Consider the following 27,441-nt stretch of genomic DNA (forward strand, 5'->3'; position numbering starts at 1 on the left):
TTTGCCATAATACAAAGCTGAATAAATAAAGATTTTAGCCAACGTGCAAAGGGCGGAGCAGCGGAGATGCACATAAGGTTTACTTCATATGTTGCGGGAGCTCTCATTCTCATTTTAGCACCTGCGTTTCTCAAGCAAACACCCTTCATAGGGTGTGCAAAAGCAGGTGAGCCCAGAGAACAGGAGTGGCAACAGGCTTGGGGGAGAAGTCAAGAAATAGGGAAATCCAGGGGGTCCTTAGGCCTATCCTGGGTTCGAAAAGAGGATCAAATGCCTTTAGTGACTTTCTCCTCCTTCTTCCAAATCCCTCAGGATGTAAAACTGGCTGGGGAGGAGACTGTTAACATCACTGAAAGAGAACCTCTCCTTGCTCCAAGGCCCACAGCCTAGGATCACGGCCTAGGTATCACATCTGACCACTTCTGGAAAACAACCCACCCCTGCTCCCTAAGAAAAGAACACCATTGGTCTATGTGTGTTCTTTTATGACAATACCATATCTTTGTGATTACTACTGTATTGTAGCATAATTTGAAATCAGGAAGTGTGATGCCTCTCACTTTGTTTTTCTTTCTCAAGATTGTTTTGACTGTTTGGGATCTTTTGTGGCTTCAGATGAATTTTAGGATTGTTGTTTCTAGAAACCCAACTATATATGGTCAACTAATTTTTGACAAGGCCACCAAGAAGACACAATGGGGAAAGGAATGTTATCTTCAATAACTGCCAGAAACATCTATGGTGTTGGGAAAACTGGATACCCATATGCAGAAAATGAAACTGGACTCTTATATTACAGAAAATCAACTCAAAATGGATCAAGGACCCAGACATAAGACCTGAAACCGTAAGACTCCTTGAAAAAACAGGGGGAAAGCTACTTGATATTGGCCTTAGCAAAGATTTTTTGGATATCACACCAAAAGCACAGGCAACAAAACCAAAAAATTAACAAGTGGGACTACAGCTAACTAAAAAGCTTCGGCACAGCAGAGGAAACAATCAACAAAATGAAAAGGCAGCCAACGGATTGGGAGAAAATATTTGTGAACCATATATCTGAGAAGGGATTCATAATCAAACCATATAAGGCACTCAAGGAAACCAAAAACATTTCACCCAAAATATACTTTTTTGACATATCTTGAGATGGCAATTCAGAGGGCCTAGAGAGAGGAATAGCCCTAAAAAGCTGCCTTTTATGGAGGAGATTTGCATCTGCAGAGAAAAATGTATCTTCAGGAAATATAATAAACAGCCAGGTTTTCTCTGAGGCCCTCCCCTTTCAGGGACTTAGCAAAGACTACCTCAACTCAGACTGCCATCTATTCTTTCTGAGACCTGCTACCTGTGAGGTTGGATCTACATAACAAGACCCCTTGTGCCCTTTGCCTTTCTTTCTCACTCCTGCCCATAAGTTGTCTTGCCACACTCCAAGCCCCTATTCTTTCTGTAACATCAAGATGGTATAAAAGATCAATCATCTGGCCCTTTCTTTGAGTTTTCATATTTTATATCGTTCCCATGCACATATGTACACATTAAGAATTTTTTAATGTTTTTTTCTCCTATTAATCTGCTTTTTGTCAGTTAATTTTCAGTGAACCTTCAGAGGGTAAAGGGGACGTTTTCCCTCTTGGCCCCTACAGAACTCAAGAGCAAAGAAAAAAAAAAAAACAAAAAACAAAAAACACCCCAAATAACCCATTTAAAGAATGGGCAAAGACCTTGAACCCGAATACACATTTTTCTAAAGAAAATGTAAAAATGGCTAACAGGTATATGAAAAGGTGCTCAACACTACTAATAATAAGGCAAATGCAAATCAAAACCACAATGAGATATCACCTCACACCTAGTAGAGTGGCTATCATCAAACAGTGAAAGATAACAAGTGTTTGCAAGGGTGTGGAGAAAAGGGAATCCAGGTACGCTGTTGGTGGGAATGTAAAGTGGTACAGCCATTAAGGAAAACGGCATGGTTCTTCCTCAAATAATTACAACTAGAATTACCACATGATCCAGCAATCCCTCTTCTGTGTGTATACCAAAAGGATATCCATGTTCCCATATTCACTGCAACATCATTCACAATAGCCGAGATATGGAAACAACCCAAGTGTGGTGCCGGTGGGAAGCTAAATGGATAAAGACATAGTGGCAGATATACAATGTAATATTAGCCTTTACAAAGGAGATAACTGCCATTTGCAACGACACGGATGAACCTGGAGTACATTATGCTAAGTCACATAAGCCAGAACCAGAAAAAGACACTGCATGTTCTCACTTGTTTTTGGAATCTAAAAAGGTTTTCTCTTTTTAACCCACTACTTAGAGCTGGAAGGAAACGCGGAGATGTAGGTCAAAGGCACAAACTTGCAGTTACATGGGTTAGATAAATAAGTCTAGAGATGTAATGTACAGCAGGAAGACTATACTTAACAACATTGTATACTGAAAATTTCCTAAGAGAGCAGATTTTAGGTGCTTTTACTACACACACCGAAGGGTAACTATGGAAGGTAATGGATACGTTAAATCGCCTACCTGCGGTAATTATGTCACTACGGATACGGATATCAAAATATCTGCTTGCATACCTGAACTGTAGGCGAGGAAAGAGGGAACCCACAAGGCAAGGGGAGGAGCTGGGCGACCCAGGAGCCAAGGCAGCGAGAGGCCCAGCCGGGACCCTGGAAACAGCCGGATTGGAAGACCTGCCGCGCTTGGCGGCGGGCGGCGGCGGCGGCCTCGCACGGGCTCCGCGCGCAGGCGGGGGCGGGCCGCGGCGCGGGCAGGGCGGGCCCTCGGCGCCAGCCGCTCGGGCGCGACGCCGCCCACACTGACTCTCCGCGCCTTCCTCGCTGGGCTCGGGCTCCCGCAGCCCAGAGAGAGGCTGGGGCGAAGCGAGCCGGGCCGCACGGGGCGGGGCGGGGCGGGGCGGGCGGCCGAGGTCCGCGGAGCGATGCGTGTAGCTGCTGCTGCTGCCCGCGACCCGCAGCCTGCGGGCCGCGACTGCAGACCCGCCGACCATCGCGGCGCGGCGGGAGGCGCGCGGAGCCCCGAGGTCGTGAGTCCCCGCGCTCCGGCTCTCCGGACCCGCCTGGGGTCCTCGCCTGCGGCGGGGCGGGCGGCAGCGGCGAGCGGGCATGGCTTCGGCGGGCAGCGGCATGGAGGAGGTGCGCGTGTCGGTGCTGACCCCGCTGAAGCTGGTCGGGCTGGTGTGCATCTTCCTGGCGCTGTGTCTGGACCTGGGGGCCGTGCTGAGCCCCGCCTGGGTCACGGCTGACCACCAGTACTACCTGTCCCTGTGGGAGTCCTGCCGGAAACCCGCCAGCTTGGACAGCTGGCACTGCGACTCCACGCTCAGCAGCGGTGAGGGCCCAGCGCGCCGCGCCCCCTGCCTCCCACCCCCTACTGCCCCCACCCGCTGCCAGGACAGCCACCTCCTCTCCCCCGCCTCCCTCAGTCCCCAGGCCATCCCACCCCATCCCGGCCCCTCGCGGAAACTAGGGCTCCAGCCGGCTCCCTAGCGTCCACCCCCACCCCTCCCCACTCCTGGTCGCTGAACCTAAAGCGACGTCCCACGCCCTCTCCTTCCTCCCGTGGCCATTCCTCCCGCTCTGGAGTGACACGTGCGCTATTTTGGGTAATGGTTATCTTTTAAGGGGAGAACCATGTGGCTGTGTAAAAAATGCAACGCCTTCCACACCCCTGTGGGAGGAAAAAAAACAGACAAGAAACGCCCCAACTCCACGGAGATGCAGGTTCTCTGCTCAGTCTTCTCCACTCTTTTCTTCTTTTTCCCCTCCTCTCCCAAGGAGGAATTTGTCTAGGTTTACCTCTTAGTGCTCACATATCTGCCTGTTCTACTTCACCTTGTCTGGGTTTTCCGCAATTAGTTTCAGTTGAGATTTTGTTTCCTTAAATTGTTGAAGGATATGGAGAGTTGGGAGAGGGACAGGCTTACTCTCCTTTGTGGTCTTTGGTTGTGAGTTGCCCTTCCTTCTCCTCAACCCCAAGTATGTCTCCTCTCTGGCCAGGCCCTTATTTGTTTTTGTTTTGCAAGAGTTCCTCACAGATGCTTGGAACTTTACAGCTTATTCAGCCAGCACTAAAAGCTGCAAATGGATTCACATGGACAGAGCTAAGGCCTGAATTGGATCTTGGAGTGGAAACAAAATCCTATAAAGCAGCGGGCCCCCAACCTTTTTGGCACCAGGGACTGGTTTCATGAAAGACAGGTTTTCCAGGGACGTGGCGGGGAGCTCAGGTGGCAATGCCAGCAATGGGGAGTGGAGCAGCTTTTTTCGTAAATTTTAAAGTATTTAAATGTAAATTTTAAAGTATTTAAATTTTGTACTTAAAAATATCGTTCAATAATATAACGTACTTTTAGAATAATGCATTCAAACAAGTACTTGCCTTTGCTTTAAAGGAGAATGTTAAAAGTAGGATGAAAAGTCATTAGCTTTCTGAAAACCATAGAATACCTAAAATTTATATTCCGTGAAAAAATACAATGTGAAAAACCAGATTTCATGTTTTAACTATATAAGCCGTATCATACATTAAACATTCCATGATATTTGATTATAGGTGGTGATGGTTCTAAATAACATTTAGGTCACATGTATAAATGGTGCTTTATGCTATCTAGTACATATAGTATCGTGATTGGTCAAGGAATATGGCTACTTTAAGACAAAGCCAATTATGTTAAAATGCACAGGTATACATACATTCACACAAAAAAATGGTGTGAAGCTGTATTAGAGTGAGACACAAGATGTAAATGATTGTTTTCTAGCACATCATTTGTTTAGCATCCAGTATTATTTCCATGGTGCCCAGGACTGAATCTTTATACAGTGGCAACCTCTGGTAATGTAATTCCCAGCTGTAGAGCAGTTCTGTAGAATTTACACCCCTGCCTTGTGCTTTCCCATCCCTGTTCTCCTTGTGTAGCATGTGGTCCAAAGAGAGGTGAAGAGGACTATTCCTCACAGAGAGGGGAAAGAAGTCCAAATATGTGTTTTCTTTTGTATGAGAAGCAAAACGTTTTAAAGCACGGTCAGCCATCCATTAGCTTTCTGCCCACCTTTACTCTGATTAGGCATAGTAAGGTAATGATGTTATTAATAACTTTGCAGAACAAAGCCCGTGTGAAACAAATCCTTCCCCCTTTCCAAGTTAATAAATCCTCGCTCAGCAGAGTCCTATAGAAATGGGGCCCTCAAAGACAGACCAACACATAGGGAAAGGAACTTAGCTCTCCTACCCACAGAATATTATTAGATGCCACTTTTAGAGTTCTTCACAAAGGTAATTTTTAGTTGATAGCAAAGCACACAATGTAGGAATGAAGATTTCAAGTATACATCCAAAAGGCAGGCAAATATATAAGGCTTTTTTTAATTGGCAGCATACAGTTTTTTCATGATTTTCAAAGCTACTCTTCTTCAAATGTGCAGACTTCTTTGCACTCATGCTCAATATTGTCAAGTGCTTAGAACCGGGTCTGGCAAGCCCTCAACCAATCGTCGTTATCATTCTGACTGTTCCCTCTGCCTAGAATGTTCTCTGCTCCTAGTGTTAACCTAAATCCTACCTGCTCTTCAAGGTACTGCTTAAGTACCATCTTCTGCAGGGAGCTTGTTCTGAGTAATCTAGCCCTCACAATTTTGTCCCTAATAATATATTTTATATTGCTCATCATCATTACATGTATGTTATCTCATCCTACCAACTGTGCCAAGACAGGAGGCAATGAGACGAAAATGAGTGAGACACATCTAGGTTCAAATCCTAACTCTACCACTTTAGATGTATGTATGTGCAAGTCACTTAACCCATCTGACCTTCGGTTTTCTATCTGAGAAAGGGAACAATAATCCTTACATGGCTAGGTTATTGCAGGGATTAGAGATCATATTCTCAAAGCACCTGGGACACAGCCTGACACATAGCATGTGGTTACTAAATAGTAGATACTATAATAATGGTCATTAGCCCAGATTTGTCCTTTTTCATGGCTCAAGAGTACTTGCACCAAGGGTACTGAAATCTTTCCATCCACTGTCAAGGTTCTGCTATACCACTCCTTTCCCACACTGACACGTAGCTTACAAAGGCGCCTTACTCTCTCTAGGGTTTCTCCAGGAGTAGGAAATAATCCCAAAGGAGGCAGAAGGGGGAAGTAGGGCCTTTTGGGACACTGGGAGAAAATCAAAGGGTGAGAGGAGAAAAATACACAGGGAACTGGAGCCAGAGCTGGAGCCTTCTAACCCTAGTTTGGGAAAGGAGAGGGAACTATCTTTAGGGTCTAATATTTGGCCTATTATTATTTCCTGAATAGCCCTAGACTCAGAGTCAGTCCACACTTGCATTCAAATCCTAGTTGTGTGACCTTGGGCATGTCACTTCTCTGAGTTTACAGATTCTTTATCTGTAAAATGGGGAAGATGACCATCTCTTTCTCAAGAGTTATGGTCTGGATTAAATGTAGTTCTATATGTGAAATCAATCAGCATTGTATCTGCCATAGATGTTCTATAAACCTTTAAAAAACAACAAGGACCATTTATTGACCACTTAAGATGTGCCCGGCACTAAGCACTTCACATGCATTAACTGGTTTAATCATCACTCCAACCTTATGCAGTAAGAGCCGTTATTATCCCCACTTTACAGATGGAGAAACAGAGATGCCGAAAGCTTAAGTGATTTGCCAAGAGCACACAGCTAGTAACCAGCAGAGTCGGGATCAAGACTCAGATCCTCCAGCTCTTTCTATGATACCACACAGCCCCTCTTCCCCAGAGAGAGATCTAGCTCAAAAAGCTTATATACCTGAGGCATTCCATAGCCATTCCCTCAAGAAGGAATCAGAAAAGGAAGGTCTTAGTAGCTCTAGAGTTGAAACCATCCCGTCTCCCTAGGGAAGAGATATGAGGAGAAATAAACAGAGAGGTAAGAAAATGCCAACTACCAACTGTGCAGCTCTAGGACTAGATATGGAGGCAATGACCCCAGCAGTCGCCCTTTCTTCTAAGGCCAACTCAGGTACTATCATTAAACACACTCCCCATCATTCATTATTCCAAACTGCTTTTCTTAGGAAGCAAAGGGAAAGGGATATTGAAAAAAGAAAGCAGGACGGGGGGCAAGGGGGACAGCAGCCATGGGTACTGGCTGTACCTACCATGGAAGTTGCCCAGGATGGAGAGATGGCTTAGGAGAGAGCGGTGTATCCAGCTAGCTCAGATTCTCATTGACAACCCTTCCAGCCAGCGTCATCCCTTAGCTGGGACCCACCTGCCCTCCAGTCAAGACCTGGGGCAAGGGGCCATCAGCCCAAAATCCTAAATGTGATCCAAGGGGCTCAGGCACAGTCAGGTCCCAGTTCCAAGAACAGGAAGGAGCAGCATTGAAGGCAAGGTATGGCAATCAGCTTTCTTGGGCCTAGATGTGGCCACAGCCTTGGGAAACGAAAGCCAGTGTCAAGAGCTAGACAGGAGTAAAGACACTACTCCAGGAACCAGCCAGCACCCAGGTGGCAAAGGGAAGGATGAAAGGCAGTTCCAGCAGCATAAACGGCCCCCCTGCTCCCTATTCCAACCTCTTCTGAGCCCTGGCCCACCCCCTCTACAGCTCAGAGGCCAATAAGGAAGCTGGGCCCCCAGGCACTGCTAGAACTCAGGAAAGGAGTAAGGAAATGATGTTTGGGAAAGATAAAGCGGGTGTCTAAAAAGAATTTTTAAAAATACACGTAAGTGAGAGAGAAAAATACCCCAGACACATACACTTAAAAGAATTCCTGTGCTTCCTGGACTGAGTTGACCCCACCCAGCCATCTCTGCAGGTCCTCTGGGTCCCAGAAAAGGAAATCCCAGGTCAGCCAGGCCCAGCAGCCTCCAGGTCCAGAGGAGTAGCACTGCAGCTGATTTTACATAGCTGGGAGCAAGTGACTTAGAGATTTTTCTAAGGTGAAGGTCCTGCTGAGATACCACGGCTCACAAACATTGTGGGCCGTATTTGCAGGGTCTGTACTTCCCATGGGCACTTGAGCAGATCCAAAGAAAACTCAATTTCACACCTCAGACTCCAACTCCAGAAAAGGTGCCATTAGCAAAGATGGAACAGTGGTTCTTGGGGTCAGCGTCCCTGGATCTGCTATGAATTCACTCCGACCTATGGTAACGTACTCTCCCTCTCTGGGCATCTGTTTCCTCTCTGCAAAACAAAACATTGAACTCAGGCGTCACAAATGACCCTTCCAGCTATAGCATGCTATAATGTAGCAGCCCTGGGCCCCACCTGGGGCTCCAAATGATGCCCTCACTGATCAATGCAATAGCCAGAAACAGAGCAGCCCCACATGGATTTGTTGTACCCCACAAGCCCAAGCTCAGGCATTAGATTTTAATGTTTCTTGGGTTTTTAGAGTTAGGGTTTTCCCTTCATTAATACTCCTGATACCCACTCCAGTTTCCCTTGGCCTCTGGCCCCAATTCCAGGCGTCTCTTTTTTGTCACCCTTCTGCAATCTTGCCCCTGTTTGGCAGATCTTGCTATTTCTGACCCGTCCTGAGCCACCCTAATTGCCTGCAGCAGTTTCCAGGATAGAGTCCCCTTTTCAGTGTTCACCTCTGTTATTCTGGTCCCACTGACCCCTAGAGGCAAGTTACCTGTCTCCTAACTTCCTCGAGTGGTAGCTCAGACCAGTCCTTTCCCCAGCCACTCCTGCCGCGATTTTGCACCGACTTCAGGCAGGTCCCTGTCTGAATGGGTGTGGAGGTCAGTGGGGAAGCAGGGCATTCTCCAGTGGGTCAGATCATACTGCGCTCACTGGCCAGGTGGATGCAGCCGTCCCATACTCTATTCTCTATTGTTTATCTCTCACTCTCCAGAATTCACAATCCTATCTCCTATGCACTTTTTTTGCTTCCTGTGTTGTGTGTTCCATGGTGTTTCTCTGCAGTTTGATGACAGTGTTCTTTCAGGGGAGCGATCCACTGGTGCGTAGCACACCGCATTCTTCACCGCTTTCTCTGGGAGCAGGGAGCCAGGAGGTCACCTTTACTCCACCATTTTTCCTCCTCCTATTTTTGGAACTTTTTGATAGAGGCCATTCTCACTGGAGTTAGGTGATATCTCATTGTAGTTTTGATTTATATTTCCCTAATGATTAGAGATGTTGAGCACTTTTTTATATGTTTGCTAGCTATTAGTCTGTTTTCTTTCAAAAAGTTTCTGTTCATTTCCTTTGCCCATTTATTGATGGGGTTGTTTGATTTTTTCTTATTGATTTTCTTAAGTTCTATATAGATTCTTATTATCAGCCCTTTCTTGGATACGTAGAAAGCAAATATTTTCTCCCATTCTGTAGGTTGTCTATTTGCTCTAATGATAGTTTCCTTGGCTGTGAAGAAACCTTTTTAATTTGATCAGGTCCCATTTGTTTATTTTTGTTGCTGCTGTGATTGCTTTGGAGGTCTTCTTCATAAATTCTTTACCTAAGCAGATGTCTAAAAGGGTCTTCCCTACATTTTCTTCCAGAATTTTTAAGGTTTCATGCCTAAGGTTTAAGTCTGTTATTCAACATGAGTTGATTTTTGTGGTAGATGAGAGGTGGGGATCCAATTTCAATCTTCTACATGTGGATATCCAGTTTTCCCAGCACCACTTATTGAATAGAGATTCTTTTCCCCAATGTTTACTTTTCTCTGCTTTGTCAAAGATTAGATGACAATATGAGGATGGCTTTATATCTGGGATGTCCATCCTATTCCAAAGGTCTATGTCTCTGTTCTTGTGCTAGTACTGTGCTGTTTTGGTTACTATAGCATTGTAGTAAAGATTGAAGGCTGGCAGACTGATGGCTCCCAATTTGTTCTTTTTGCTTAAGATTGCTTTGGCTATACGAGATCTTCTCTGGTTCCATAAGAAGCGTAGAATTATTTTTTCTAAATCTGTAAAGAATGATGGTGGAATATTGATAGGGATTGCATTAATTCTGTAGATCACTTTAGGTAGAATGGACATTTTAACAATATTGATTCTACCAATCCATGAGCATCGTAGGGATTTTCATCTGTGCACATCATCTACAATTTCTTTTCTCAGTGTTTCCTAGTTCTCCCTATAAATATCTCTCACCTCCTTCATTAAGTATATTCCTAAATATTTAATTTTCTTTGATGCTATTCTTAAAGGCATTGTGTCTTTGATTTGATTTTTGGCTTGACTGTTATTGGCGTAAATGAATGCTACTGACTTGTGTGCGCTAACTTTGTATCCTGAGGCTTGACTGAATTCATTTATCAATTCCAGGAGTCTCTTGGCTGAATCCTTGGGATATTCTAGGTATAATAGCATATCATCAGCAAAGAGTGAAAGTTTGACCACTTCTGCGCCCATTCAGACATGCTTAATTCCCTTCTCTAATCTGATTGCTCTGCTAAGGACTTCCAGCACTGTGTTGAATAGAAGTCGATTTAGTGGTCAACCTTCTCTGGTTGCAGTTCTAAGTGGGAAGGTTTTCAATTTTTCCCCATGCAGTGTGATATTGGCTGTGGGTTTACCATATATAGTCTTAATAATTTTAAGCAATGTCCCATCTATGCCTATTTTGTTAAGGGTTTTTAATCATAAAAGTGTGCTGGATTTTATTAAATGCTTTTTCTTCGTCTATTGAGAGAATCATATGGTCTTTGTTCTTGCTTTTATTTATGTCGTGAATTACGTTTATACATTTGCGTATGTTTAACCAGCCTTGTATCCCTGGGATAAAGTCCACCTGGTCATGGTGAATTATTTTTTTGATGTACTGTTGGATTCAGGTTGCTAAAATTTTGTTGAGAATTTTTACATCTATATTTGTGAGGGATATTGGCCTGTAGTTTTCTTTGTTTGCTACATCCTTTCCTGGCTTTTGTATTAAGGTGATATTGGCTTCATAGAATGAGTTGGGGAGGATACAATCCTTCTCAATGTTTGGGAATAATTACTGCAGTATAGGTATGAGTTCGTCTTTGTATGTTTGGTAAAATTCAGGTGTGAACTCATCTGGTCCGTGACTTTTTTTGGGAAGATTTTTTATTGCTGCTCCAGTTTTTGCACTTGATGCCAGTCTGTTCAGGAGTTCTATTTCCTCCTGATTCAGCTTAGGGAGGTTGTGTGTTTTGAAGAATTTGTCCATTTCCTGCACATTTTGTAGCTTTGGGGCATATAGATTTTTATAGTATCCAAAGATAATGTTTTGTATTTCCATCATGTCTGTAATGACCTTTCCTTTTTCTTTTCCAATGGAGTTTATTAAAGTCCTTTCCTTTCTAGTTCTTGTCAATCTATCAAGAGGTCTATCAATTTTATCTTTTCAAAAAACCAGCCTTTGGGTTTAGTGAGCTTCTGTATATTTCTTTTGTTCTCAATTTCATTTAGTTCTGCTCTCATCTTAGTTATTTCCTTTATTCTGCTAGATTTAGAATTAATTTGCTCTTCCTTTTCCAGTTCCTTGAGATGCCTTACTAGTTTGTTGATTTGTGAGCTTTCTGTCTTTCGGATGTGAGCATTTAAGGCCATTAGTTTTCCTCTCAGGAATGCATCTGCTGTATCCCACAGGTTTTGATAGCTTGTGTTCCCATTATTATTTAATTCAAAGAATTTTTTGATCTCCATCTGAATCTCTTGCTTCACCCAGCAGTCATTCAGCAATAGATTGTTTAATTTTCATGACTTTGTGAAGCAGAGAGTGTTTACTTTGGAATTGATCTCTGGTTTTATACCACCATGGTCTGAGAAGATACATGGTACAATTTCTACCTTTTTAAATTTGTTCAGGTCTGATTTGTGGCCTAGGATGTGGTCAATTCTGGCGAAAGTTCCTTGAGCCAATAAGAAGTATGTATATCAGGATTTATTTGGGTGGAATGTTCTGTAGATGTCTGTTAGACCCATGTGTTCTAGAGCTCTGTTTAAGTCCATTATTTCCTTGCTTATTTTTTGTTTGGAGGATCTGTCCATTTGAGACTGGGGGGTGTTGAAATTCCCCGCTACTATGGCAATACTGTTTATCACGCTATCTAATTCATACAGGGTTTGCTTTATATATCTGGATGCTCCTGTGTTGGGTGAATATATATTAAGAATTGTTAAGTCTTCTTGTCGGATTTTTCCTTTCACCATTATATAGTGACCATCTTTGTTTTCCTTTACTTTTGCCATTTTAAAATTTATGCTGTCTGAAATCAGAATCACTACCGCCACTCTCTTTTGGTTTCCATTTGCCTAAAAGTTTGTCTTCCAACCCTTGAGCTTGAGTCTGAAAGCATCTTTATGGGTTAGATGTGTTTCCTGGAGACAGCAGAGGCTTGGCTTATAATTTTTTATGCACTCAGCCAGTCTATGTCTCTTCAATGGACAATTCAAGCCATTCACATTTATTGAGAGGATTGGTATCTCGGGTAGATTTCCATTCACCTTATTGGGTGAGTTCTTATTGGTTTGTTTTACCTCTCACACCATTGTGAAATCTGGGTTTTGGACTTTAACTCTTGAGTGTTTTTAATTTGGTGGTGTTCAATGTATATTGTGCTGTTCAGTGGACAACGCAAGTCTGAGTACTTCCTGCAGAGCAGGTCTGGTCTTCGCAAATTCCATCAGTGATTGTTTGTCTGGGACAGTCTTTATTTCTCCCTCATAGATGAAGCTCAGTTTTGTCAGGTAAAGAATTCCAGGTTGGCCATTATTCTGTTTAAGAAGATTGAGGATGGGTCCCCAGTCCCTTCTGGCTTGTAGGGTTTCATTTGAAAAGTCTGCACTTAGTCTGATAGGTTTTCCTTTGGAGGTTATCTGTTGTTTTCATCTTACTGTGTGAAGGATTTCTTCTTTCATGTTTACTTTGGCCAGTCTGATAATTATGTGGTGTGGTGTTTGACTCTTCACGTTGAGTCTCCCAGGAGTTCTGTGTGCTTCTCTTATCTGGATATCTAGGTTTGTGGCCAGGCCAGGCCTGTTTTCCTCCAGTATTCCAAGAAATAGATTTTCCAGCCCTTGTGTATTTTCTTCTTCTCTCTCCAGGATGCTTATAATTCTTATATTTGGTTTCTTTTCATAATCCCACATTCTTGTATGTTCTGCTCCTGTCTCTTGCTTCTGTGTTCTTTTTCTTCATCTGATTTGTTTAGCACATATGCATCATCTTTAAGCCCTGAGATTCTCTCCTTTGCATGATCTATTCTAGTTTTAAGGCTTTCCACTGTGTTTTGAAGGTCCTCGAATGCCCCCTTCATTTCCAAGATTTCTGTTTGTTTTTTTCATGATATTTCAATTTCTTTAGAGAATTTTTTCATTTCTTTCCTGTATTGTTCTCGTGGTTTCTTTGTATTACATTTCTATTTTCTCTTCAATTCCATTGAGTTTCCTTACAACCCATTTTTGGAATTCTTCCTTTGTCTATTATATCATTTCATTTAAATGAGTATTGATTTTGAGGGTTTCATGATTTCTGTTGGGGGTGACTTTTCTCTCTGCTCTTTCGTATTCCCTGTGTTCTTTCTCTGGTTGTTTCTCATCAGGGTAATTGATGGAGAACTCAGAGTGCTAGGACTGGTCTGTGCCCTTAACTTCAAGCCCCCAGTGGATGTTCCTTAACAGTGGTCGGAGGAGGTGCGCTGGTTTGTATTGCCTTAGAGGTATTTTGGCAAGTTGGGTTACCTCTGACCTGTTGTCTTCACCTCTTGCCAGTGAAGATTAGTGAGTTTGGTCCCCCAGCTTAAGTTCCCATGTGGTGAATCACACCCATGTGTGTATCTCCACTGCGTTCTAATAGCTTGAGATGGAGGGCACTGTGTTGAGCTATGGGGTTACCCTCTCTGTCATTGGTTGTAGATTGCATGCAGGAGCCATTTACAGAGGTAATCTGATGCCTCTGTATTGGTTTCTGGTACGTAGGTGAGGAATACTAATGCCCCAACCTTCAGGAAGGATCTTGCCACTCCTGAGGATTACTTAGACCCTATTCCCCTTAAAGAGGTGGTAGGAGCAAGGCAGATCGCAGCTACTGCCTACCAGCCTGGGTGTGTGTGCTTCTGTGGTTGCTTGATCTGTGGCTAGGGGGAGTTACTAATATGTTATTCAGGGTTCTTCCACCACACTTTGGAGGCTGCTCCTGATGGGAGAGGTTACTTGGTGCACATGCTGTGGCATCTAGCCAGGATTTTCCTTCCCTGATGGTGAACCCCACTGTTGGCAGCCACCCGGACGTGGAGAGCTGGCCCGAGTTATGATCCTACTAGATGACCTAAGCCAGTCTGACAGGCCGAATTACTGGGCTGTCAACTATTGATCTTCACCAAGGCCCTGCAGATTCATGCCAGCTGCACAGGGAAAGTGGCTTTTCTTGCCTCTGCCTACCTCCAGGGGTGAAGCCGACCACTTTTGGAGCAAAAGTCGCCGTGCTAGGGGGAGCGGTGATGCCCAAGACTGCCCAGCGCCCCAGCACCTGATAATCGCACAGTGGTAGCCTCCCACGACTGGGGAAGCACTCAAAATTCGCCCATGGAAACAGGCCCGGATAGCTGACAACAGGTGGCGGAAGGGCGGAGCCTAATTGTCCGAAGTCCCGTGCTGTAGGAAGAGTGTCGTCGGAAATCATGGCGCACCACAGCGTCTGGGTTGTGGACCCCCAATATGGTGGCCACCCTCCTGCAGAGTGCCTGCCAGCGCTGGGGGCGACTGTTAGGAATTGGCGGATGCTGCATCGGGGAGCTGAGTCAACAGGACGCCTGTTGTCTCTTGTGTGTCGCTCTCCTGCAATCCTACACCTGTCCTGTCCGGCAAAAGGTCTTGCTCTTTCTGACCCGTCCTGAGCCAGTCTAATCCTCCGCAGCGGCTTGTAGGGTAGAGCCCCCTTTTCTGTGTTCCCCTCTGTTATTCTGGTCTCGCTGACCACCGGAGGCGAGGTGTGTGTCTCCTAAGTCCTTCCAGCAGTCGCTCGGAACAGTCCCTGCCCCTCCCAGTGCAGTCCTAGCACAGAGCACCCCGAGTTCAACATGCTTCCAGCTATTGTCCCCTCTCCACAGAGCCCAACATCTCCGGCTGCGAGTTTGCACCGACTTCAGGGAGGTCCCTGTCTGAGTGGGTATGGAGGACAGTGGGGAAGCAGGACGTTCTCCTGTGGGGCAAATCCCACTGCACTCGCTGGCCGGGTGGGTGCAGCCATCCCACACTCTATTCTGTATTGTTTATCTTGCACTCTCCCGACTTCGGGATCCTGTCTCCCATTCACCCTTTTTTTTTGGTTCCTGTGTTGTGTGTCCCACACTGTTTCTCTACATTTTCACAATGCTGTCCTTACGGGAGGGCGATCCACTCGTGCATAGCAGTTTGAGTTCTTCACCTCTTTCTCTGGGAGCAGAGAGCCAGGAGGTCACCATTTTTGACTCTGCCATTTTTTTGTCCCTCCAAGAGTAAGACTCTTGCTTTTCAAAATATTTGAATTATCAGTTTGGGTAAGTGAAAGACTATAATTTTATAGTAACCAGTGATTGTGTTTCTCGATGAGAAGTGTTTTATGACAATTATTGACTGCTTACTTCTTAGGTTTTCTCTAAAATTTAAAGTTATTAAAAGTAAAAATTCTAGTCAACACCTGTGATTCTATATATCAAGTATACCAAAGAATATGATATGTTTTTAATAAGAAAAATTCTAAAAAAGGCATGAAATGTGTTCTTATTTAAAAAATTATGGATATAGTTTTGTCTAATTCAGAGGTTAAAGGTTGATTGATAATATAAATTTAGGAAGAAAATTAAGACAAGATAGAAAGGAACTAGCGAAGTAAGGGAAAGATGTAAAAAGAGAATGAATATAGAAATAGAATACATTTTATTAAGGAAAACAGAAAGGAGAATAATACTGTATGAGAAAGGATCTTATATGGAAATTTTTTTGTCCTAAAATAACTGGTTATTTAAGAAAAGGGAAATTTAGGACAAAACAGAAAGCTTAAGTATCTTGTAGATCAGTGGTCCTGAACATTTTTGGCACCAGGGACTGGTTTAATGGAAGACAATTTTTTCACGGACGGGGGTGGTGGATGACGGGTGGGGGTAGTGTTATGGACCAGAGTGAGAAAGTCAACCACGAAAGACTGATTGACATTTAGTGAGTGTTTATTAGCTGGCCAGGGGCACGTTTTCCGGCAGGGAATTTTACCGAACTTGGAGCGTGGCCCTGAGTATAGGTTTTGTGACAACTTATATATCCTTTACCATTGTACCATATGGAACATTAAACATGTATATCTTGGGACATTTTAGGCCATAATTTTTAGGTTTAAGGTTATGAGATTATTTAAAGACCCTCCGGTTTTATTTGATTATTTATTTTAAACAATTGAGTAAAAAGTAAGTAGGTTTATAGAAGTAGATAGTATTAGTTAGAACAAAGTATAATTTTTTACAACCTAAGTAAGTATTGCAAAATTTAACTTTATATAATTGGTCAGTATTGTTAAATTGACTCCCCCTTCCCTTGGACTTAGGACCTGTCTTAGGTCACTTTGATTATTTACCCATTGTACTATGTAGTAGACCTTTTTGTGTGTGTGTGTGTGTGTGTGTGTGTGTGTGTGTGTGTGTGTGTGTATCTGGGGTGGACTCTGGCCTTTTGCCTAACTGAATTTACGTCTGTTTATCATATTTCCCACTGGTTTTTGTTTTGAATTAAATTTTTGATTTTTTATTGTACACATGATGGTAGTGTGTGTGTAACACCATTAACTTAAGATTTTGAATATGTTTTTGTATGTATGATAACAGACAGTTTAAAATACATGGCTTTATTAACAAAGTGAGTAGGAGAAGTACCAGCGGCCTTGTGAGAGAGGATAATAATGTGGTCAGTCAGGGAGACCACGAAAAGAGCCCCTTATATCAGTTGGTGTTTTTTTTGTTTTGTTTGTTTTTTTACGGAGTTTATTACGTACTTGGGCTAAATTTTTTTTAATGACTTTTGAATGGTTTATATAGAAGTAGTAGGTTTTTTTTAGGGCCACAAAATAATTTTTCTTGTTTGAAGAACAGGAGATCCAGTCCTTGTCTGTTTTGTAATATTATTTTAGTTAAGGAGTTTAATTATTGTTTTAATTGACTAACAGATTTTTTAAATTTATTTAAATTTAAATTTATTTGTTGGCTTAAGGCTTTAAAATTTTGGTTACTAGTGATAAGGGCTATAGTTTTTATTGTCATTGATTTAGTAATATTTAATTTAATTAGTAATGGAATTAGTATGGGGGTGGCTTGTTTTACTTGTCACGGTGTTGTTGTTAAATATAGGTGGGTTTTTTGGTTATTTTTTTGTATAAAAATATACCTGTGGTATTATATGAGTTAATATGTAGAGGTCATGATTTTGAAAGATTATAGAGGGGCATATATATGGTGTTTTTCCTGTAGAATACGTGAATTAAGTTTTATTTGGGGTTATTAGTAGCTGTGGGCTAGTTTTATTAGTAGGAGTATTTATAGTAATATTAACTTGGCAAGAGTTTTTATAGGGTGATTTATTTAGTGGATATGTTGGGGGATGGAAATAAGTGTCTTGACTTGTGTAGATTATTTAGAGTTAATTTTGGTTTTTGTCTTTATTTATAAAAATGTATTTTATGTGTTTTTTATTGTTATTTTTTGAATTTTTGATTTGTTTGTCACCAGGCTTGTATTTGTATTAATATTTATATAGTAAGGGGGGTTAGGGTTGAGACATAACCAACAGTCTTGGGTAATGTTTGGATTAGTTTGATTAATAAATTTATATATTGAATTTAATAAGTTTAACAAAGGTTGTTTACGTACAGGATTTACTTTGTCAGGAACCGTGAAAGCCGTGGCTCTCATAGGGGGCAAATGTGGCACATTTGTAGTGGGAGGGGTTAGGGGACTGGGACCAGGACCATAGTAGATTTTTTAATTTGGTCTAATTGGAGTTAGTGGCTTAATAGGGTTAAGTTTCTGGATGGTAAAATATATTTTAGGGTCCGAATGTCCCTCAGTGGTAGTATATATTTTAATTTTTTATGTTTTTTTAGATGACTAAACTTATTTTTGTTATTTTATAATTTTTATGATTATGGGGTTGTATGTCCCCAACCGATCATATCCTGGCTATGTCTTTATTAACTGAATATTTGAGTTTTTATTGTTTTAGGAAGATAAAGTTTTGTAATCCCACTTGGCACAGTAGTAGTGTCATCTAGCATGGCAGTAGGAAGGGCCGGTAGAGGGGCATGTATAGTATTGTAAGTCTTGGTGACCTCGTTTTATTGATATATGACTATATTCGTAGGTGGATTGGGGGACTAGTTTACTGGTATTTAATATTAATATTTTTACCCTTTTACCTGGGGTGGGGTTATTATAATTTTTTAACATAACTGACATAAATTAAATTTTAATTTTGGTTGGCTGATAGTGGTATTTTGAGTTACCACGTGTCTATCAATAGTCCGAGTCAGGGTCCATGTGAAGTTTATCGGCCGATGTGGTGTTTTTTTTGTTTTTCAGATCTGGGCGATAAGGAGGGTGGCGAGGATGGCCCAGGTACACGGCTTATTTTTATTTTCAGGGGTTTATTCATAGATTTTACCTGTCATGTTTTGTTTTTGTTTGACTTTTTTTAAATCCTTTTTTAATATGTGAATGATGGATTTAGTTTAGTTTTTTTTTTTTTTTGTGACCTTCATGGCTGTTGGGGTGGTGAAGATAAAAGGAAAAGGTCTTTTCCACCTGGGTTTTAGAGTAGTGGGGTGTAGTTTTTTTGTCTACACGAGGTCTCCGGGCTATACCTGGAACATATTTGTTTTAGGGCCAAATTTACTAGAGTTTTTATGTACTGTCCTGACTAAGTCATGGTTTTTTTTGCATATAATGTTGTAATGTCTGTAAAGATTTTGTAAGTGTCAAGTTATTTAATTTAATCAGCATTTTTTTAAAATTTAGGAATGAGGGGCAGGGTTTTTTTAAATATTATTTTATATGGGGTTAAACCCTTCACGTAGGGTGTACATCGTGTTTTTAAAAGAGTAAAGGGTAGGAGGCTTATCTAATTTTTGCCAGTTTTTAGTTTTAGTATAGGTAAAGTTTTTTTTATAGTCTGATTTATTTTTTTTACCTGTCCTGAACTCTGTGGTCTATATATACAATGTAATGTTTAATTGATCTTTAGCATCTGAGATAATAATTGAGTTGTTTTGGTGATAAATGCCGGCCATTTTCGGACTCCAACGTTAAGGGGAGGCCAAATCTGGGAATAATTTTAGTTATTAGTTTTTTTATATCTACTTGTGTTGTTTTTGATTTTGTAGGAAAAGTTTCTATTTAGAGAAAGTGTTAATAAATATAAGTAAATACCGGTATTTATAGTTACCTGGCTTTACTTAAGTGAAATTTACTTTTTTTTGTTCTCCTGGAGCCTGTCCTCGTATTTTGATTTTCTGAGGAAGGTTATTGTCCTTATCTGAATTTACTTGAGTGTAAGTAAGGCATCTTGTAGTTATTTGTTGGACCATTTGATGAAGTTGAGGGATATAATAATTTTTCTGGAGAAGTTTAATTAGTTTGGTGTTTTTAAAGTGGGCACTGTGATGAATCTGTGTAATTAGTTTTTGTCCCAGATGTTTACGCACTAGAACTCGGTCATTCAGAAGATGCTTCCAGCCCTCTGGGTCTTTTGTTATTTTTAAACTTTTTTTTTAATTTAATTTTTTTTTTTTTTTTTTTTGTATAATTGGGGGACCTAGGCAAGAGCCGCTCAGGCAGAATGGGGAAGATTTGAAGTGGTCCCACTGTTTTTCTTGTGTGACTTTTTCAGCTGTCACCTCTGCAAAGGCATTTTCTCTTGCTACTGGGGAATTAGTAGTTTGGTGTTTTTTATAGTGAATGATAGTCACTTTTTTTGGTAACTAAACGGTGTCCAGTAGAGTCAGTATTTTAAGTTTATTTTTTATTTTTTTGTCTTTTGAGGTTAGGAGGCCCCGCTTTTGATAGAGTGTTTTATGTATATGTGTTGTTGTAAATGTGTATTTGTTATTTGTATAGATGTTAACAGTTTTGTCCTTTTTCTATCTTAAAGCTTGTGTTAGGGCTATGAGTTTTGTCTTTTGGGCTGAGGTTTTATGTCTCAGAGTCTGTGTCTAGATAACCCGGTTAGTAGTGGCCATAGCTGTCCCTGTATACCTGACTTTTTAGACATGTAATTGTTTTTATCCGTGTATAATTTTTTATCAGGGTCTGGCCATGGCTGATTAGTGAGGTCTGTCCTTAGATTGGCCAATGACTCCAGTATTTTGTGGCAGTTATGTAGCGGCTCTGCTGGCTTATTATTTGGCAGCAGAGTGGCAGGGTTAAGAGTAGTTATCTTTAGGAAGTGAATCCTGGGGGGATTTAGCAGCAGCACTTGGTACTGGGTTATGTGTGAGTTGGAAAGTCATTTTTTAGGTGGGCTTTTTAGTAGGGCCTCTACCGATTGAGTGGCTATTATATACGAGTCCTGTCCCAGTGTGAGTTTAGAGGCTTTTTTTGTCGGGACGGCTGTAGCGGCGATGGCCTGCACGCATCCTGGCCAGCCGGAGGCGACCGGGTCTAGCCTTTTAGACAAGTATGTAACCGGTCTATTTTAGGGCCCTAACTTTTGGGTTAGGACCCCCTTTGCTATTCCTCGGGCTTCAGCAACATATAACTGGAAAGGCTTGGTTAGGTTAGGCAGTGCCAGTGTAGGGGAGTTTACAAGCGCCTGCTTGAGATTTTTAAAAGCTTTAGACTTAATTTTAGTCCAGACCAGGGTGTCCTTTCTTCCCCCTGTGCTGGAATACAGGGGTTTTGCTATTTTAGTGAACTTGGGGATCTAGAGCCTACAGTATTTTATTGTCCCCAGAAACGCGCGCACTTGTCTTTTAGATTGGGTTTGTGGGATTTTTAGAATAGTTTTAATTCTACTGGTAGAGAGTTTTGTTTGTTTGTTTGTTCATAACCTAGATAAGTTGTAGTCTGGGTGCACAGCTGGGCCTTTTTAGCTGAAACCCCGTATCCCAGTTGGGCCAATTTTAACAGTAAGTCCTTAGTTGCCCTTCTGCACGTGGCATAGTCCTCCGTGGCTAGGAGGAGATCATCTATGTACCGCAGGAGAGTTACTCCTGGGTGTTTTTGTCTAAAATGAGTTAGGTTCTGACTTAGAGTCTCATCAAACAGCGTGGCCGAGTTTTTGAAGTCTTGCAGCAATTTTGTCCAAGTCAACTGTCTAGAATAGCCTTCCTCTGGGTCAGTCCATTTAAAAGTAAAAATGGGTTGACTTACTGTGGATAGGGGAAGTGAGAAGAAGGCATTTTTTAGATCTAATACAGTGTAGACACAGTGGCCTGGGGGCAGCAGGCTCAGAAGTGTATACGGGTTAGGCACAGTCCGATGAATGGTCCTAATTCTTTTGTTAACTTCCCGGAGGTCCTGTACTGGCCGATAGTCATTAGTCCCTGGCTTCTGGACCGGGAGCAGGGGAGTATTTTAAGTCGACTGGCAAGGAACCAAAATACCCGCCTCATGAAGTCTCTTAATGTGGACTGTGATTTTTTTTTTGAGCCTTCAGGCTTATGGGGTATTGTCTTACCCGAACAGGGCTGGCAGAACTAGTTAGCTGTACCACAATAGGAGGCCTATAGGAGGCCTGTGTCTCACCAGTCCAGGTAGATTGGTTTTTGTCCATACCCCAGGAATTTTGAATTGCAGTTCCTGTAACAATAGGGTGGTCTTGTGAGGAGACATCTTAGTTTTTATTAATATATATATTTTTTGACAGCGGGCACATTAGTGAAATCTCCCCTGGGTGTGTTGGAAGTTGTTTATTAAAGGAAAAGTTAACCCCCGTCATTTTGGAAGGAAATAGTGGTTTTTAGCTTTTGTAACAAGTCCCTGTCCATCAGCGGATAGGGGTAATCAGGCATTATTAAAAAAGAATGAGTGATTGTTCCTGTCCCTAAGTTAGTGATTTTTGTTTGAGTCTATGGATAGCCTTTTGTTTTTCCTGTTGCCCCCTGTATTATCATGGTGTCCTTTGAAAGAGGGTCTTCTGCCTCTTGTAGTACAGAAAAAGTTGTTTTTGTATTTACCAGGAACTCAATGGATTTGTTCCCCATTTGTAATGTCATCCTGGGCTCCCAGGGGCTCATTAAGACGGAGTCCCGGCCTCCTTATGTATTATGTTTTAATAGGACAGCTGTAGACTGTTTGGTCTCCTCTGTCTTAATTTTATGGGGGCATTGATGTTTTCAATGTCCGAATTTTTTGTAGTATGTACATTGGCGAGGATTTAAGGTGGTTTTTTTTTTCTGGGTTTTCTCCGTCTTCCCTCTTCCTTAGTTTTTACTGTCTGGTTTCCTGACATTGTAGTTATTAACATTCTTGTCATTTTTTTAGTTTGTATTGCTCCAGGATCCTCCCGGTTATTGTAAATTTTCTGGGTAATTTTTACTAATTTAGACAGTAACTTTTCCTTGAACCCTTCTAGCTTCTGCAGTTTTTTTTTTAATGTCTGGGGCCGACGGGGTAGCAAAAGTAATATTAACAGCCCGCCTATTCTCAGGTGCTTTAGGATTTATAGGGGTATACAAACGATATGTCTTGAAAAGGCGTTCAAGGAAAGTAGCTGGGGCTTTTATGGGTCCCTGTACAGTCTCGTTTACCTTTGATAGGTTAGTGGGCCTTTTTGTTGTTGTTTGTATGCCCCAGAGTAGAGTCTGGCGATATTGGTCTAGAGTCATCCTGCCTTGATCCTTATTAGGATCCCAATCAGGTCGAACAGAAGGGAATTGGGCCTGGATGTGAGCAGGGTCAGTGGTGGGCTGGCCATCAGGGCCCAGGACAGTTTTGATTGGTTTTTTTTTTTTTTTTTTTTTTTGGATTGCTCCCTTTCCTCCGATGTGAAGAGAGCCTGTAATAGCTGTTGACAATTGTTTTAAGTGGGTTGATGAGTGAATAAGATTGTCTTTAAGAGAGATATAAGTCTCTGAGGTTTTTTAGAAAAAGAAGGATTTTGATTTTTCCCATTGTACAAATCACTAGTAGAAAACGGCACACATATTATGAAGGGTGCCCTGTTAAATCCTGGGGGAACAGGAGCTTGCCTTAAAGGGAGGATTGGGGCCCCAGGTTGGTACTGAAATCCACTTTGAGTATGGGGAGGACTCGCCAAGCTGTTGGGACTCCTTCGTTTCCCCCCTTGTCTTGGTGAAGACTCCGTCTCACCTTTGAATTTAGAAACAGGTTGGGAACTGGGGTGTGAGGCTGGGTGGGGTATACATGGGGAGGCTTACTTAGTAAAGGGTCTTCAGTTGGTCCTGATAGAACCAGGTACAATGATTTTGACTTTTTTTTTTTCCTGGCCCCACAGGCTTTGATAATAAAACAGTTCGGGCCTTTCCAGGATGTTTTTTACACAATTGAAGCCACCTGGGGTTATCACACCGGCCATCACTCCAGATTTGAATGTAAGGTACTTGGTCTGGATGTCCAGGTTGACTAAAGACTATAAACTGTACCGGTTAGCTATGGCTATCTGGGTAGTTCCCTGAGGGGGTCATCCGACCCCAAGGTTGGGCCCTTTTTGTTCACAGAATTTTTGTAAATCAAAAGGATTTACAGTATGCCCATACGGCTTGGCCCTCTTTTTAAAATTTTGGAAATTTGAAAGGAAACACTCAAGAGGGGCACAAATTTTACGTGACCCAGCTTGGCCCATGGTACCAGGTATAGTAGTTGCAACACGAATAGCAGTTTTTGTAGAAGTTTTTGAAGACACAATACTAACTGCAACCAGAAAGCCTGTAAAAGACAGTCAGACAAATAGAAACCGAGTAAGTCATTTTTAGATAGGAGACCAGTGTGTGTGTAGATACAGAAGAGTTTTCAGTATAAATCCTAGTAAGAGAGTTTGTGTAGTGACAGTCGGGAGGTTTGTGAACTGTGCTTTTTCCCCATATAATGTAATGAAGGCTTCCCTGCCACCATTTTCTGTCAGTCAGGGAGTTAGTCGAACTTTTAAAAAGTCCAGTATCCATCCCTGTATGAATTTTTTGTCAAAGTTTTGTCTTTTATTAGTATACTGGATGTACAATGTTAGAACAAAGAAGCCCACCACTCTACCCCAGTTTATCTTATCCCTGAAAAGTTTCTCGGCTATGCGGGAAAATCGTTGTCATGTCACGACTGGCGAAGGATGTAGTTTTATCAGTAGTTCTTTTAAAACAGGCCAACACCATGACTCGAGCACATCCCCTGCCCTTTGTATTGTCCTCAGCAGGGGAGTATCAGACTGAGGTCCTAAGGGGACAGGATATCTCACCTGCCTTTCCTTGTAGTCCAGGAAACCCTTTACTAGGTCATACATTTGGTTTTTTTGATTAGCCATTTTTTACTCCCGTGGTGGCAATTTCACCAGAAGAGGTACCCCCTTGCGTTCATGAATCCACCGAATATAATACACAAGTCGTTTTGCCAAAAGCCATCTTTGGCAAGGGCGGCATCGATTACAACTAACAGACCCCAGGCTGGGTTTAGTTGGCCGCCCTCTGTGGCCATAAGGTCTCAAATTATTAGCTGGATCCCGGCTAGGTTTTACAGTTAATTTCTTAAAACTCATGATGGAAGGGAAAGAAATTTAGGAAAAATTTTTTCCTGGAAAGGAAAAATACTTTAAAAACAACGTCCCATCAGAACTGTCACTTTGAAAGAGAAAAAGAACACTAGTCCAGTTATAATTTAAAATATATACACAGGCAGGATCTTCAGCGCCGGATGTGGTTCCCCCGTTGGACAGAGGGCAGTTCGTATAGTGAAATTTAATAACCCATAAGTAACAGACTGGAACGGCGACAGAGAAAAATTAGTGGATTTACTGACTAGGAGGAGAGGGAGACAAATGAGACTTGTTGTTAGGTGAAATAGGTGCTGATGAGGCGGCAACTGGCAAAAATTCCCTTGTTTTCCACAGTTGCTTCTTGTTACAATAAGGGCAACACTTTTTATCAGATTCCAATTTAAACTTACCGGGCATGGAGATTTTGGGCACGACGTGGTGGACACTCCTTTGTGCCATAGTGTTTTTTTACAATGACAAGACACAGAGACACAGGAACACAGATTTTTCACCTAGGGTGGGACAGATCAGACCCTCAGAAACACTAGAGATAGCCATAGGAATTACAAAGAATTATAAAGAATTCACAGGGGAAGTCAAACAAACAATCCAGTGAGCTCTCTTAGGAATGTGTACCCAGCCGGAATGACCTGTAACTGCTGCTGGGGTATTAGGAGCGGTACTCCCACACTCAAGAAGCTTGATAAGATTTCTCGGCCTTCCTTGGAGTGTAACAAATGTAACTGGCGGTCCGGACAATAGGCCGGCCTAAAGGAATACCAGTGACTCACTGTTGGGGTCTGCCATGGTCCTTGGTTAAAAACAATCTCTGTGGGCAGTTCCTTATAGCCCGTGGGTAACAGATGAAGACAGACACAAATAGACAACATGAGGCCGCACAGCCATCACAGACGTACAAACACCAAACACATAGACATACAACACTGCAAATATGAAGGTGGGGTATACCTTCAGATGCCCGCCTGGCTGCTCCCCTCGCGGAGATTTAGGCGCGTCTTGGCTAAGGTGTTCCCGTATAAGCCCCAGGCTCGGTCCCCCTCTAGCTGACGAGGAGAGGGAATCACCGTTATGTTGTCTGACGTCGCCACAGAACCGCAGCTGTGGGCCCATTCATGCTCCGTGGCCTTTTTGGCCGTGGAGCGGCCATTCATCCACACATACATTCGGTTCCTCATTCATACCAGGATACGTATAACGAAAAACACAACCCTCCCAGGTGCAGCTATTTCTGCTTTCCAGAACTCCAGATGACGTCTCATTGGAGTTAATTCCTGGGAGTGAGGCTGCGTCCAGCTTCCACAGGAATTTCAGACTATCGGGCCCTCCAGACAGACAGACAGGACAAGTTGACTCACCTTTCGCCAATTGTTGACTAATTTGAGGTGTCCGTGGGCCTTGCAGGAGCCAGCAATGTCCTGGAGCTGAGGCACCTCTCTCGGGAGCTCCCTCCGAGGGCAGGCTCGGCTTCCGCGATCCCACCAGACACCAGTGGTTGAAATCTCGCTGGGGCCTCCAAATGTTATGGACCAGAGTGAGAAAGTCAACCACGAAAGACTGAATGACATTTAGTGAGTCTTTACTAGCCGGCCAGGGTCACGTTTTCCGGCAGGGAATTTTATTGAGCTCGGAGTGTGGCCCTGAGTATGGGTTTTGTGACAACTTATATATCCTTTACCATTCTACCATATGGAACATTAAACATACATATCTTGGGACATTTTAGGCAATAATTTTTAGTTTTAAGGTTATGAGATTATTTAAAGACCCTACGGTTTTATTTGATTATTTATTTTAAACAATTGCGTAAAAAGTAAGTAGGTTTATAGAAGTAGATAATATTAGTTAGAACAAAGTACAATTTTTTACAACCTAAATAAATGTTGCAAAACTTAACTTTATATAGTTCGGCAGTATTGTTAAATTGACTCCCCCTTCCCTTGGACTTAGGACCTGTCTTAGATTTACCCATTGTACTATGTTAGTAGATAATTATTAACACAGTTAATAATTAGGAGACCTTTTGTGTGTGTGTGCGTGTGTGTGTGTGTGTGTGTGTGTGTGTGCGCGTGTGTGTGTGTATCTGGGGTGGACTCTGGCCTTTTGCCTAACTGGAGAGACTAGAATTTACCTCTGTTTATCATAGGTAGGGCGGAAGGTAGAGCTCAGGCGGTGAAGTGCGGCCCTGTTTTCCTAACAGGCCACGGACTGGGACCGGGTCATGGCTGGGGGCCGGGGACCACAGCGGTAGATAATCTGTGCAAGTCAGTATAAGGTTCTTAGAAAGGAAGTTATGAAAGAATTTTGTATGTGATCAAGTTACCTATAATTAAAACAGAGAATGTTTGGCTAAAACAACGTTTTCTTAAAATACCAATTTGTTTATAATGAAATTACATGCCATATTAGTTTTAATTCTATAAGCTGTTTCCTTTTTTAATTAAAAATTTCTCAGACTTATATCTTAAAAGTTCAACTTCTTTCTATGACTTACTGATTTCAGCTTTTTCTCCCATTAAAAAGGCTGGGATGGTAACTCTCACCTTCAAATTTTGTCAGCTCCTGTAATTTTTTTCTCCTTCTGTTTCTAAGTCTGCTGTTATGGCCTAATGCTAGAATGTTTTATCTTAAAGGTTTAAGAAAAAAATGTTTTCCTCCAATGTAACTTAATAATAAACTCTGGACCTTTCTTGATTTGTCTAAATTATTTAATATTGTCAAAAAATTT

General features: G+C 42.2%; 1 protein-coding gene across 6 annotated transcripts in view; it reads left to right on the plus strand.

Moving 5' to 3' along the window:
• Positions 1 to 3,094: 3,094 nt before the first annotated feature.
• Positions 3,095 to 27,441, plus strand: part of TMEM47 (transmembrane protein 47) — a 120,457-nt gene continuing 96,110 nt past the window's right edge. For 5 of the 6 annotated variants that reach the window (XM_045538545.1, XM_045538543.1, XM_045538544.1 and 2 more), the window contains exons 1-2: positions 3,095 to 3,378; positions 18,578 to 18,613. In XM_045538545.1, the coding sequence (XP_045394501.1) occupies positions 3,153 to 3,378; positions 18,578 to 18,613 (262 nt within the window). In that variant the 5' untranslated portion in view covers positions 3,095 to 3,152. The remainder of the gene's footprint in view (positions 3,379 to 18,577; positions 18,614 to 27,441) is intronic. The other variant, XM_045538547.1, reaches the window with a different exon arrangement.

This window comes from Lemur catta, chromosome X (assembly GCF_020740605.2).
Source record: "Lemur catta isolate mLemCat1 chromosome X, mLemCat1.pri, whole genome shotgun sequence".
NCBI lineage: Eukaryota > Metazoa > Chordata > Mammalia > Primates > Lemuridae > Lemur > Lemur catta.